This window comes from Pleurodeles waltl, chromosome 6, assembly GCF_031143425.1.
Source record: "Pleurodeles waltl isolate 20211129_DDA chromosome 6, aPleWal1.hap1.20221129, whole genome shotgun sequence".
NCBI classification, from domain to species: domain Eukaryota; kingdom Metazoa; phylum Chordata; class Amphibia; order Caudata; family Salamandridae; genus Pleurodeles; species Pleurodeles waltl.
The window spans coordinates 610229192-610244591 of record NC_090445.1 but is presented as its reverse complement, the minus strand read 5'-3'; the positions used below and the strand labels follow the sequence as shown (position 1 = coordinate 610244591).

The 15400-nt window shown below is 42.7% G+C and overlaps 1 protein-coding gene across 1 annotated transcript in view; it reads right to left on the bottom strand.

Annotated features, from left to right (window-relative positions):
- The window catches only part of LOC138300053 (golgin subfamily A member 3-like), a 69449-nt gene that overhangs the window by 31457 nt on the left and 22592 nt on the right, over positions 1-15400 (bottom strand). Inside the window, exon 4 of the mRNA XM_069238895.1 lies at positions 114-222. Within this exon, the coding sequence (XP_069094996.1) occupies positions 114-222 (109 nt within the window). The remainder of the gene's footprint in view (positions 1-113; positions 223-15400) is intronic.

Below are 15400 nucleotides of genomic sequence, written 5' to 3'. Positions count from 1 at the left end.
AGAATCTCTCTTAAACTGCACTTTTCTTCTTTTCATTTTCAGCAATACCTTCAAGTGATGGACTTCACCTACTTACAGAGGATAAATCTCCCCAGACTACCTCCTCCACTTACACTGCTGGATGCCGCTATCCACTTTGTCCAGCCCTTTCCTCAGACTCTGCAGCTCCAGCTCCAGGGCCTCCGACAGCTTCACATTCTGACTGGTAGCACCAGACTCGACCTAGGGAGACAGAGACTATGAGGTCGAAGGATGGTTGAGATCAAATGCATAAATATGTGGAGAAGCATGAGGAAACCCAAAATTGAGTACCTAATACTATTGTTCCCTCCCGCCAAATAAACTGCACTTGCAAAGCTCAATATTTTATTTGTCTTGCAACAACATGTATGTAATAGTTTGTTTAACCACTTCAGTGCGGCCTTCGGCCACTGGCCGACACCCGTACTACCTCCCTGGTGCGGGTCACGACAAGTGGCCGACACAAGGGAGGGGGTTAAAAAATTATTGGGTGCATCGCACCCAAGGATTTTTTCAAATGTAAAAAAAAACAAAAAAAAACTGAGACACAGAAGACCTTCCATGTCTCTCCCATCCCCCCACCCACCCCTTTGTGACGTCAGCGCGCCACAAGGTGCATTGACGTCACTTTGTCTGTGGCTGCTTCCTGCTTCAGTGGGGAAAACAGACCCAAACGGTCCCCCGACGTTCGTGAAGGCCTTGTTTGAATGAGGCCTTCCTGAACCGGTTTCACAGATGCGATCAAGGGCCAGGAAACCCCACTGGACACCAGGGATTTCACTTGGGGGGGTCGGCCCCCTCTGAAAAAGGGCCACACCCCAATCCCCCCCACAGCATATATATATATTTTTTTAAATGTAGGTTACACCTGGAGGGGCGCACCCCCTTCCCCCACCCCCCAGGGTTTAAATCTTTTTTTACAAAAAATGAAATTGACACCGGGTCGCCCGTGAGCAGGGCGACCCACTATGGGGACACTAATTGTTTTTAATAGTTGTATGGTTTTCCTGGGGGCCACTATGGCCCCCAAGGAAACCATACAGCTATTAAAAAAATATATAGATCTCTCTCTCTATATATATATATATATATATATATATATATATATATATATATATATATATATATATATATATATATAAAGATCTATATATATATATATATATATATATATATAAAGATATCTCCAAAAAACGAAAAGTCCTCTTACTTTTCATGTATTCCTTGTATAGCTGTTATCATGCTGGGCAGCAACTGTAAAAGCAAGTGGACTATCAAGTAATGGATACCTAATGCACACAAGAACATTTATATGGTGAACTGAAGTGCCTGTGACGCTATTGCAGCTATATGGAAATTAAGCGCTCCAGTTCAGGAAGTTATTTATATGGAACTGTGCATTATGTGAGTTGGAGTTTGGTTATTGAAGTCACATGACTGTATTTAAAAAGCACTGGCTCACTCACACCTGCTCTTACTTACCTGTGAACAAGGCATGCTGTTGCCGAAACGCGTCAGGATTTTTTGTCTTGCTGCTCAGAAATGCTATTAAATGCTTGGATTTTAACATGGACAGGTGACTGGGCTTTTCGTTTTTTTGGAGATATTTTCTGTGGGATGCTTCGCCCCAGTAACCCAGGCCGCCCTGCAGAGTCTGTGGCCCCTTACGGAGCAGGAGGTGTCAATGATAGTTTTATGGAAGGGGCCCGACCCGCTCTCCTTCATGCAAACAAGGCATTTATCCGAGAAATATATTGTGATGGAGGTGAGCAAGGGATAGGAGGGAGACAGTGTGCCTCTCCTCTTACTTTTCATGTATTCCTTGTATAGCTGTTATCATGCTGGGCAGCAACTGTAAAAGCAAGTGGACTATCAAGTAATGGATACCTAATGCACACAAGAACATTTATATGGTGAACTGAAGTGCCTGTGACGCTATTGCAGCTATATGGAAATTAAGCGCTCCAGTTCAGGAAGTTATTTATATGGAACTGTGCATTATGGGAGTTGGAGTTTGGTTATTGAAGTCACATGACTGTATTTAAAAAGCACTGGCTCACTCACACCTGCTCTTACTTACCTGTGAACAAGGCATGCTGTTGCCGAAACGCGTCAGGATTTTTTGTCTTGCTGCTCAGAAATGCTATTAAATGCTTGGATTTTAACATGGACTGGTGCCTGGGCTTTTCGTTTTTTTGGAGATATTTTCTGTGGGATGCTTCGCCCCAGTAACCCAGGCCGCCCTGCAGAGTCTGTGGCCCCTTACGGAGCAGGAGGTGTCAATGATAGTTTTATGGAAGGGGCCCGACCCGCTCTCCTTCATGCAAACAAGGCATTTATCCGAGAAATATATTGTGATGGAGGTGAGCAAGGGATAGGAGGGAGACAGTGTGCCTCTCCTCTTACTTTTCATGTATTCCTTGTATAGCTGTTATCATGCTGGGCAGCAACTGTAAAAGCAAGTGGACTATCAAGTAATGGATACCTAATGCACACAAGAACATTTATATGGTGAACTGAAGTGCCTGTGACGCTATTGCAGCTATATGGAAATTAAGCGCTCCAGTTCAGGAAGTTATTTATATGGAACTGTGCATTATGGGAGTTGGAGTTTGGTTATTGAAGTCACATGACTGTGTATTTAAAAAGCACTGGCTCACTCACACCTGCTCTTACTTACCTGTGAACAAGGCATGCTGTTGCCGAAACGCGTCAGGATTTTTTGTCTTGCTGCTCAGAAATGCTAGGATTTTAACATGGACTGGTGCCTGGGCTTTTCGTTTTTTTGGAGATATTTTCTGTGGGATGCTTCGCCCCAGTAACCCATGCCGCCCTGCAGGGTCTGTGGCCCCTTACGGAGCAGGAGGTGTCAATGATATATAAAGATATATATATATCACTTTTGTCAACACGTGTGGTTACCCTGGGGGCTGCAAACCACACCCACATATAAAAGTGATCTCTCTCTCTCTATAAATATATATATATCTCTATCTCTTTGCCACCAGTTCTCTTGCAGTTAAAGCTTGAGTCTTCAAAGTAAAGCACATATTTCAACTGACGTCTTTCAACTGTAGCTTTTAGGCAGCAATAAAAAAGTAAAGTAAGGTTTGTGATTATGTTTCTGTTACAAAAGGATCTGACTTTTGTCTAGTGGCAGTTTTGATGCCATAAAGTAGGGCAGAAGGTTTATATGCTTACTGCAAAAATCAAATCTGTATTTTATGTAAATAGCTGAGTAGATTAGTAAAGTCAGCCATTACCTGCGCTATAATACAAATGAAATGTATGTGCGGGGGGGTTATGGAGAGATGAAGGGCGCTTTTGCTGGGTGGTAGTGAGGGAATCTGAGGAGGAGGTCATGGGAGTGGGAGCACCAATAATGATTGTTGGACTGGGCGCTAGAGGCGCTAAAGACTGTGATGATTGGTATGTGACAAGGTAAAGTAATAGTGTGTCTTTTTTTTTGTATCTTGAAAGTACGTGCTGATTGAGGGAAGAAGCAAAGGTAAGGTGACCTCTACTGTTGCACATATCACACACCCACCAGCAATTTTGTGATGGTCTACGTAGGCTAGTGTTTTAGAGCAGAAGTTTAGCCAGTAGCAGAGATGGCATCTCATTGGATGACTGCTGCTCAAGCCCTCGCTCAGGATATAGAGGACAGCTCTGACGTAGGATCAGAGACTGAGACAGCAGCTACAGAGACAGCATCTGAGGGATAGGGCAATGGCACAGACTCTGGGAGTGATTTTTCAGTCGGAGTTCCATTCGATAACTCCTCTACCAGTGATTATGAGGGAGGTGATGAGGACAGTCCTGCTGTCCCTTCGCAAGCACAGCCTGTGCAGAGGGATAATAGCGGGTTAGCCCAACCCAGAGAGCAGGTGCATGCGGCGGTAAGCACAGAGAGAGTGCTCTCTTGGGAGCTCCCCAATTTAGTTCAGCTCCAAATGCCACCGCCCAAATTGTACTGTTGAGACATCAAAATTATCTATCACAAAACAACCTAGTTTTGTAAGGCAGGCACCTGTGTTTTTGGTCCTGGGCTCAGCGGCTATATAGTGAAACCTAACAAACCCAGACATTTCTGGAAACAGAGGTGTGACTTGTGTGGATCCCCCAAAGTTTTCTTACTCAGAATACCCTGCAAAGGTGAAATGTTGAATGAAAACTAAATTTTTTCTTGCATTTCTGTCACGCAAACTACAGTAATATGCTGGGATCCACAAAATTCATACCACCCAGTGTTTCCCCACCTGTCCTGATAAAAACGCTACCTCACTTGAGTGCCTGTACCTAGTGCCTGCATCAGGAATGGATCACCCCAGGGTCAACAGTTGCCCTTATGTAAGGACCAACATTGACCGTTGTGTGATCTATTGCTGTCGCGGGCAATCGGCCTACCCAAGCAAGTGAGGTACCATTTTTATCAAAAGACTTGGGGGAACACAGAATAGCAGAACAACCGTTATTACCCCATGTGTCTCTGTACATTTTTTTTCAAATGTAAGACAGTGTGTAAAAAAGATATCTATTTGAGAAATGCCCTGTAATTCACATGCTAGTATGGCCACCCCAGAATTCAGATATGTGCAAATAACCACTGCTTCTCAAAACCTTATCTTGTGCCCATCTTGGAAATAGAAAGGTTTTCTTGAGACCTATTTTCCACTCTTTATATTTCACGAAATGAATTGCTGTACACCCGGTATACAATGAAAACCCATTGCAAGGTGCAGCTCCTTTATTGGCTCTGGGTACCTTAGGGTTCTTGATGAACCTACAAGCCCTATATATCCCCGCAACCATAAGAGTCCAGCAGACGTAACAGTATATTATTTTTGAAAATATGACATCGCAGGAAAAAGTCACAAAGTAAAACGTCAATAAAAATGGCTGTTTTTTTCACCTCAATTTCAATACTTTTTTATTTCAGCTGTTATTTTCTGTAGGAAAACCTTGTAGGATCTACACAAATAACCCCTTGCTGAATTCAGAATTTTGTCTACTTTTCAGAAATGTCCAGCATTGGTTTCACACCCATTTCTGTCACTAATTGGAAGGAGGCACAAAAAATAGTAAACATGGGGCACAGTAAAATGCAAATCATTGTGTTGAAAAATGCGTTTTTCTGATTCAAGTCTGCCTGTTCCTGAAAGCTGGGAAGATGGCGATTTTAGCACTGCAAACCATTTGCTGATGCCATTTTCAAGGGAAACAAACCACATGCTTTTATCTGCAGACCTTTTTTCAAATTTTTTTGGAAAAAAAACGAAGTTTTAGCTGTATTTTGGCTAATTTCTTGGTCTCCTCCTCCAAACTCTGGGTACCTTTAGAATCCCAAGGATGATGGAAAAAAAGGACGCAACGTTGGCATGGATAGCTTATGTGGACAAAAAAGTTATGACAGCCTTAGCTGGGGGGGAGGGGAGAGGAATAAGGCCCAGCAGCTAGGAGGTTAAAAAAAGATATTCCTAGCACAGGATTTTCGTGCAAGAAAAAACATTGCTGTATTAAATGAATTCCAGTTAAATGTGTTTGGTGAAATTGTGAAAAAATTTGATAGACCTTGCCAGAAGTGCGTAATCTCAAACTGATGCAGCAATACAAACAAAGCAAATTGTTTGGGAAGATCTTTACTGTTGGTCTACTATCTGGGCTCGGTCTATGATCAGAACTCGCATGATAGGGGAGCTCTAAACATCTTTCTTTTTCTGTTTTGCTCAGATCCTCTCCTGTTTTCTTTCAGATCCACGACACATCTTTGTTAAAGCTCACAGACCGAGCCTGCCTTTGAAGAAAAAATATCCTTTTCCTATGTTCCCTATTCTTCAGCTTTGGAATGCCTTCATGACCTCTCCAGGGCCGAAGTCTCATTATCAGGCCTGAATTACAACTGCCATTTTTAAAAGTACAAATGGTTTTAGACTAGAGTTGCCGTAACCTCCACTTTAGTGAGTTAATAGTATGTGCACAAGTATTTTGATGAGTTATGTGAAGTGCATGAGCATAGTGTTGATGTGAAGGAAATTCCAGTATCACTGACACCTGAAAGATTCACCCTCGACAGCAGAATGTTCAATTAAGTAGAAGTAATAAGGGGAACCGTCCTTTATTTGGAAATCCATGCCACCCACAAGCAGGCAACTGGGAAGGAGACGCAGCTTATAAATGCCTTGAAGTGAGAATGAGGTGCCCAAGATGACTGCGGGGCATCCGTACACGACCTGTCCACTAATCGAATCACTTTGTTGAACAAGACAGCGGTGCACGAAAGCACATCTACACCAGTGCAGTCAGGTGCAGAGACAACAGTCTCATCCCTGATGAGCATTAATGCAACAAATATAATGAGGCCAATTGAGTCTTTCTGGCCACAGGCCACGCAGTATGAACTCCAAAGTCTGTACACACAAAATAAAAACATTTTTGTAGTGTTGCCGCGTCCTCGTGACTCCTGTTCTAAGTCTCGAGCTCGTGATAGAGAGAGCTCGAGACACTCTGAGTCAAGAGGACGGTTGAGGCGGTAGCTGCGACATCGCAGCAGTCTATATATTGATTAAAAGATCTTTACCTTACTTACGCTTGTAGTCATGATTACTACAAGTATTTCTGGCGACGAGGATGGGATTTGAACCCACGCGTGCAAAGCACAGAGAAAGCACAGAGAAAGAAATGTACCTATTCAATTTCAAACTTTTGTCAAGGTGTCAGGTGAAATGTCAGTTGAGGATGGCGTTCTGATGAGGGGTGAGAGATTTGTTCCCCCGGAGAGCCTGAGGAAAAGAATAGTTGCTGCTGCGCATGAGGGACACTTGGGCAGGACACTTACCAAGCGCAGATTACGTGAAATGTTTTGGTGGCCTGGAATGGACCATTGTGTTGATGTCTGTGTGGATGAATGTGTGATTTGCAACAGTTGTGAAAAGGAGCTCAAGGTGAGGACTCCACCGTTACAACCTATTGAACTACCCGCTAGGCCGTGGGAAAAGCTGGGAATTGATCTTATTGGTCCTTTCTATGCTTTGCCAAGTCCATGTAGATTTGCTGTAGTCTTAATTGACAACTATTCTAAGTGGCCTGAAATCAAGTTTATAGGTGAACCCTCATCAAAAAATGTAATTGAATTCTTGAGAGATGTATTTCTACGGGAGGGGTTCCCTTCGGCCATTGTTTCTGACAATGGTGTGCAATTTGTTAGTCAGGAATTTAAAGAATTTTTACTAGGTGATGTTAAACACATAAGGAGTTCACTATATCATCCTCAAACCAATGGCCTTGTAGAGCGCATGAATCGAGTGTTGGGGAATTGTGTACAATGGGCTATTACTAACAAGTCAAATGTTCGAATTTCTGTACGTACTATGCTTTGGTTTTATCGCACAACCCCCCATTCTTCTACAGGTGTTTCTCCATTTGAACTGTTGCGTGGAAGGAAACCATCTTCAAGGATCTGTCCCGGTTGGATGTCTAAGTGGGTGAAACAAAGTGATTTGAGTGTAATTGATGATACTGTCAGAAATAATGTCCGGAGGGCACAATTAAAGCAGAAGGAATACTTTGATTTATCAAAGAGGGTCTACTCCCATGAATTTGAAGTAGGGGACAAGATTAGAATCAAACTTCCTGTTCACAGGAAGAAAGGAGAAAAGAGATTTTCAGAACCCTTGATAATTGACAAAGTATGTGGTAATGCTGTTAGGGTTAATTTGCGGAATTGGTGGAATGTTGACAGGGTAGTTAAAGTCAAGGAAATTCCTAATAAAATGTGTAAGTCTGATCATTCTATGGAATGTCTGAACAAACCATCTCACAGTGAACCAGTTACTGATGAAACGAATCCAACGGATGTTGATAAAGTAGTGTTTGAACATTATGTACGCAGGAGTGGCAGACAAAGAGTGAAACCTTTGAGATACCATTAATTCCGTGACATGTATTTGAGTTATGATTTTGGTTTCATCTTTCTTCATAATTTGTATCTTTAAATTTATTTTTATTTATTTTGTTGTTATTGTTTTTCTGTAGACTGTTATCTTATTGAGTAATGGTTAAATTGTTATTTACTCATTTGTAAGGGAAGAGGATAATGTAGTGTTGCCGTGTCCTCGTGACTCCTGTTCTACGTCTCGAGCTTGTGATAGAGAGAGCTCGAGACACACGGAGTCAAGAGGACGGTTGAGGCGGTAGCTGCGACATCGCAGCGGTCTATATATTGATTAAAAGCCTTACTTACGCTTGTAGTCATGATTACTACAATTTTATATCTAGATTACATCTCAAAAGCAAATGGAATTTCCTCAAAAGGGGGAATATTATCATACTTTGCATCGAGCTGCCAAGTTTAGAAAGGTTGAGCTTTACTGCAAACGTTAAATAGCTAAATGTGTAACTGGAAATTGAGATCGGCTCCTGCATATTTCATTGTAAGGTGTGTGCCTCGAAGTCCCACTCCAGTGAGACTATCACCCAGTCAAGTACATGACAAGGAAACTGAGACAGGAAACAAAACAAAAGTCACTTGAAGGACATATGAGATACTACACACAGAAAGATATGTCCATCCCTACCTACATTGTATGTTTTGCGTGATGTGCTGGAAACCAGAATTGTCCTCCCCACCATGGCTAGGCTATAAGTTGGACCAACTACTTCAGCTCAACTATTTCTGAGTCTATGGATCTGGTCTTGTGGTTGCTCTTGTAAATGAAGCATGCACCACGAAAACTAGCACTGTTCGGGCTAGCTTATAACTGGTAGTGGAGCACAAAACATCGCCCACCTCTGTAAAAGTAGATTTTCTTTTCTCTTTGTATCCCATTCCATGAGCAGAAACTTAGAGAGGTGCATGACATGATCCAGACTTCTGGTCTTCTACTGGGGGGCCTGTTGTTGACAGCGAAGCCGAACCAAGTGGGGGCCAAGACGGATACGAAAGAGGGGAAGACTAATAAAAACAAGCATTGACAAAGGCATACGTTCGTACTTTGCCCATATTTGTTCACTACCTATTTTGGCTTTGCAATGGCTTACAGAATTGCTGTGCAAGTACTGGAAAAGCCAAGAGTGGCATGCAACCATTGTGGATTGTTATTTTACATAGTACCAAGATGACTACCACTTTGCCTGTAGACATGACAGTCATCTTGGATTGACATAGCAATAGGTAAACAAAATGTTATTGTTATACAGTTCCAAGATAAATAACAAGTTGTAGCCATCATGAAACTATACAAAACAACAGTGCAGGATGCCCGCGTTAATGCAAATGACTTTGCCGATGTTAATAGATGTTTGCCGCAAGCAGGGAGAACATTGCAGGGGAGGGTGATACAAAGGCAGTATGTGGATGTCTGGAGTGCGGGAAGGGATGGTAATGGAAATATCGCAGGTGATAATGAAAATAATAGAAATATAACAGGCGACTGAGGAAGTGGAGGTGGTGTGAGAGGGAAAGGAGGCAGTGAGAGAGAGTATGAGAGAGAAAGTTAGAGAGAAGGAACAGTACATCAAGTGCTAAAGCTGAAATACCAGGGAAAAATGTAAAAGGAATACAGTCTGATGTCAGGAATGGAAGCATACACTCAATCATTCAAAAGCAGGATAAAACTTAAATGCTCCTCAGATGGGATGAACACAACAAATGGTGGGAAAACCACCAAATTAGAAGCAAAAAGGAACAGAATGGAAAAACATCCAGTCATAAGCAACAGCTAGGCCCATGTTGTATGTTTATGTTAAAGAATTGATTACAAGGGCGTCTAGAAGTTCCTGCCGCCCCTTTCCCCCCACTTTTTTCAACTGAAGTTATTTACAACTGGTGTCCTGGGGACCCTCTACTAAGATTACTCCTTACCCACAGGCCAGCCCAGTAGCCTCAAGTTCAGGTACTTCGACCTCTCCATCAGAATATGCCTTGAATTATCAGTGGAGAGTGCCAAGGAATCCAGACAAGAACTACATCCGCCCTTTCGCTGGTAAACTTGTAAGAGCGCTATCCCCCCACTGATTTCAATGATTCGCTAACTAGCTAATCCATTACCTTTAGATGGGGCTCATGGCACACTCTAAATGGTCTCTTGGTATAAGGGCCGCAGTAATCCATGCAAACCTTGCTGCAAATCTGATATGGGCTTATTTTCTCTTATGATTAACACTTCCTTCGAACTAAAGGTGCTTTTATAACTCTCACTCCTTATTGACGATTTGGAAATCCAAGTTGACATTTTCCTTAGGTTGAAGACATGACCCAGCCCTTACAACTGTACTGGGTTGTTTTTCTGCTCCCTGGTAATGGTAGATCTTTATGCATCTTAGTAAGCAATCTAGGATTTTTAAACTTGAACTCGGGCAAATGCTGATACTGTTGTATAGCTATTTTAACCACATTTTAGACATGTTATTCTAGCAAACTAGGTGTGCCATCGTGCACTTTAGCCCAGTAGCATTGTTTTATTTTTATAGCAATAGCCACATTTGCGATATTGTTTTATTTTTCTCTATCTAATTGTTCTTTCGCCTAGGAAAGCATTACGTTCTCAATGGTACATGCATTTCACTTTGTGCTTTCCTCAAGGCTGCAGTCAGATAGGGTTGCCGGTAGAAGTCTCTAACATTCAGAGAAACACACATATTCCTACGTGGGGAACCTTTCTTAGAATGTCACCTGTTTTATTATAAAAACACTCTTTGTCCCGTAGACGTTAGAGGGAGATTCCAGCCAGATGATCACGACTGCATGCTGATTGCCTCGCTAAAGCTGCTTGCTTAGACCTCTGAACCCCTGGCCTACATGCGGACAGTGTCTCTCTAGATTACAGGCTTCCTTACTCAGGTATGAGGGATGATGTCTTCCCAGGGGGGAAACTGAAGGGCGGATTAGGGCTTATTATGATGTGCTCTAACATAGCTTAGGTAGAACTATATATGACTCCTAGTGACAGTATGATAGGACTGTTTTTGTGTTTCACTCTCCTTGTCACAATTTGTTTGTGTTTTATCATCCTAGTTCTTGCAATACATGCCATTTTATCTAAGATGCAGTTACTTCAACAAATCCCTATTGAATTATACTCTGCCTCTGTTTGTCTTTGCCTGTGTAAGACTAATGTAACTGAGAGAAAGGGGTGAGATCCGATTGACCACGATTCCCCTGGGGAGTCTTTCTTGTCATGCGCCCAGTTGCCACAATCATCCTGTTTTTGGGCAGAGATGAGGCGCTGCTAGTTAGCCGGTAAACCCGGATTAGGCCGACAGGTGTCACACAGTGTGGAATTATACTTTAGTACCCCACGATCTATGCGATTCTGCCACCCAAATCCAGTAGCCTCATTAGAATAATGAGAACCAACACAACATGGAGCTGCCAACGTTTGGTCAGGAACTACTTTTCGGATCCTCCTAAGTATCTCAGTCTCAATAAAGACACCTCGATACTATATACGGAGACATCCGTGTAATTGAGGATTTCCTCCTCAGCTAAGTAGGTAGTACCTATCTAACGCTGCAGGTTGTTCAAGCTTGAACCTTAAGATGATCAATCCCCACTTGGTGTCCTTATCTCTGAACAAACACTCTTTTACAATTACCATGACCATGACGAACCCGAAAAGAGTAGCAATTGCAGTAAACATGCGACCGCCTCTTACTGCACTTATTGGCAAATGGCCTAACGGAGTGGGGGGTTGGGAGATCAAGTCACATTTGCTGTTGAGGCTCATCCAGTCTACAGAACAGAAACATTTTATTCTTGGGTCACCTTTCCAGCAGTTGATGGGAACACAAATACATTTCACACTAGACACCTGCAAACATACCTGCACAATAAAGAGCTTATGCATATTTAGAAATACCTTTATCTTATCAAGACCATAATAATTGGCTTGATGGCGCGCTACCACATAGAATATTACATGTTAGGTCCTCTGAGCAAGGACAGCCTGACCTGGAATTTATTGGCCACATACACACCACATCCTGAAGCAGCAACCTTAGCGGTAGCTGAGGTTCACCACTATATATAGAGCTCACTTGAATATACAGACTGTTAGTACAGTTTGTAGTGCAAACATTAAATACTAACCCAAGACAAGCTCCCCACTGCAACCACATGCAGTTACGCCAAGCATTAAACCTGCAACTGTCCATTTGATCATTGGTAAGGTACCCACCAAGCGGGAGGAAATTTTGTTTTGGTTAGCTCAAAAAGTAAATACGATGGAAGCAGTCTTCCCCCATACAGGTCCTCACGATAAACACAGAATCCTCACTGTGTGCTTGCCATTTGGGATGGTTCCCACTGTAGGTAACTGCAATGCATGGGGCACAGTATTTGCCAAGCTCTACACTACCGCAAAGGGTACAGCAACACTTGTAAATCTTCTGGAGGTGTTAAAACAAATTCAAGATGAATACGGGGCTGCCCTGGCCCTGGATTTGGGGATGCAATTAATGGGCAATTTTGCCACTGTGTCCTCAATTATATTAAGTAACCTTAAAGGGGAAGCAATTGCACTAGCGGTGTGCATGCGTCTCTGGGACGTTCCTGTACAGGATCAAGAACGCGAGCTGCCAAAGATGATCGCTGAGACCTACTCCAGCACTGGGCGAGATAGTCTGGGGGCCGGGCCAATTAAACCACAATTACAAGGTAGATCTAATAAGGATTCTACTAAGCAAGCACCTAAGCAATGGGATAAAAACAAACACCTAAAAAAGAAAGGGGAGAATCTCCGCATTCGGAGACCCCTCAAAATAGATATAATCTTAGAAATAGAGAGAATATAAAAACGCCTGACAGGTATCAATATACTGACACACGCCAATATTGTTCCTTTCAGGATTTCAGTGAGAGAGGTGGGTGGTCAGAGCAGCGAACAGAGTACGGGAAACCAAAAAAGGACTCACAACGCTCATCCAAAGTTTCTGTTAAGAAAAAAGTGAAACTTCCCCAGCAAAAACCCAAAATTAAAAAGAAAAAAGTGCAGCAGTTGCAATACGTCATACCACTCACAAGGATGTGGAATTCCTATCGCCCGACGCCCGGGACATCTTGTTTGGGGTCAAGGGCAACAAGTTTTTATGTTTACTTTGGCCTTGGGACAAGTAGGCTCAACCCTCTGCAGCACAAACCCTTTGGCTGCCTGTTTACAGAGAGTGGAACTCTCTGCAGTTGAGGTAATGCGTTTCCAAAAGATAATGCTGTTCGGACTTGTATTTATGGTTCATTATTTGAAAGCCTTCATTATTAGGGTGAGTGCTGTAAATAAATGTTTTAAGGTCACACTTCACTACTGACGTTGGCTCCAGTACAAAAAAAAAAAAACGTGTATACACACGTTTGAAAAGTTTAGGCTATGAGGCTAAGTATAATGCTCCCAGAATGCTCTCTGATTAGATGCAAATGAAGTGTCATTTAGTAAAATGTTTTGATGCATGCTAGTATTTCCCAAAAATATTTCTAATGGAAAATCAGTGTAACCATTTTCAACACAATTATGGGAAGCATGAAAATAAACAAACACTGACAAAGCCAATTGATCTGACATATTTTTATAAGTCTTTTAGTTTCATCAATGCGTGTCTTGTTTTGTCATGGCTTTGTAACACTTTATTGTTGTGGGAGCTGCCAGGCCCTCAACATTGTAACAGACACTGGCAAAAAAAAAAACAGTGGCATAACAAAGGCCCCGCAGCCGCCCTCCAGGGGGCCCCTTCAGCACAGCACCTGCCCTGAGTGAGTCTGGAGAGGGGGCTCCTCCATGTTCTTTGCAAAGGGGCACCCTCCAGTTTCGTTACGTCACTGATTGCCACTGTAGTTTCTGACACTGAACAAAACTACTTTGTGTGCCAATATGCTCCTTGTGGAAGAGCAGAATGCGATCACTCACAGTAAAGCCAGCCGAAAGAGAGAGAAATAGAAGTTTAATAAAAACAAAATGTCTTTGTTAACACCAGACCTAATTAGGGACCAAGACCCACATGTAGGTAGCTTTTTGCATGTCGCAAACAGCGACTTTCGCTGTTTGCAACGTGCAAAAAGCACATTGCGATGCACAAACCCAGTTTTGCGTTTCGGTAACCTGGTTACCGAATCGCAAAACGGGTTCGCGACTCGCAATTAGGAAGGGGTGTTCCCTTCCTAATTGCGACTCGCAGTGCAATGTAGGATTGTTTTGGGAACGCGGGCGCAAACCAATCGCAACTTGCACCCATTTCAAATGGGTGCTAACACTTTCACAAAAGGGAAGGGGTCCCACTGGGACCCCTTCCCCATTGTGAATGTCACTGTAAACATTTTTTCAGAGCAGGCAGTGGTCCTACGGACCACTGCCTGCTCTGAAAAACTGAAACGAAAACGTTTAATTTTTCGTTTTTGTAATGCATCTCGTTTTCCTTTAAGGAAAACGGGCTGCATTACAAAAAAAAACTGCTTTATTGAAAAGCAGTCACAGACATGGTCTGCTGTCTCCAGCAGGCCACCATCCCTGTGAGGCCGCCATTCGCAAGGGGGTCGCAAATTGCGACCCACCTCATGATTATTCATGACGTGTGCATTTGCGAAGCCCTTGTGAATCACAGATGGTGTCAGGGACACCATCCTACATTCGGATTTGCGACTCGCAATTTGCGGGTCGCAAATCTGAACCTACCTACATGTGGCCCCAAATTCTTAAAGAAAGTCACAAAAGTGCACCCATGGTATATGTCGTACCCCTATAAAATATTTGTGAACTGTATTTTAGCATGGGTAAATACGCATGTGTAGATTTGCTCATGTGAAAATCTATTGAGCATTTGCAAGTTAATTTTCCCTCCAGCCACTTTCTTCCCAACCCTGGAAGAAGTTCTAATTCTACCATTGTCAAGAGTAAATGTCCAACCTTTCTTATTATGGGAAAATATTAGAGAGAAGCTGGTGAAAATCTTTAAAACATGCAGGTTAGTAGGTTTGCAGACTCAAAGGCATTCCAGCCCTGGAACTATTGCTTACTGCTTCCTCCAGCCCCAGTATGCAGATCTGCAGAAAGGTGGAAAAATAAGGAAATTGCTACAGTAGGGATTGAAACTGCAAGTATTCAAGCCCTACTATGGTAGTAGCCCTGGCATAATCAGAGAGGCTATTATCAGAGCTCTTACATAATGAGATTGCTGCCATAATTTGGCGCCACACTACATGGCACCAAAGGGACAAGTAGATCTTTTTACAGGACAAGTAGATTTGAGAAGCAACCTGTCCTGTGGACAAGTAGATATTTTAATAAATTCCACACCCCTGCACTCAAGAAGAGGGCTTTACTGAAGAACAGGAAGTGGGCTCTGGCACTGCTAGACAGTCCAGGAGAGGTCATAATAGTTCACCGGGATCTTCAAGAGC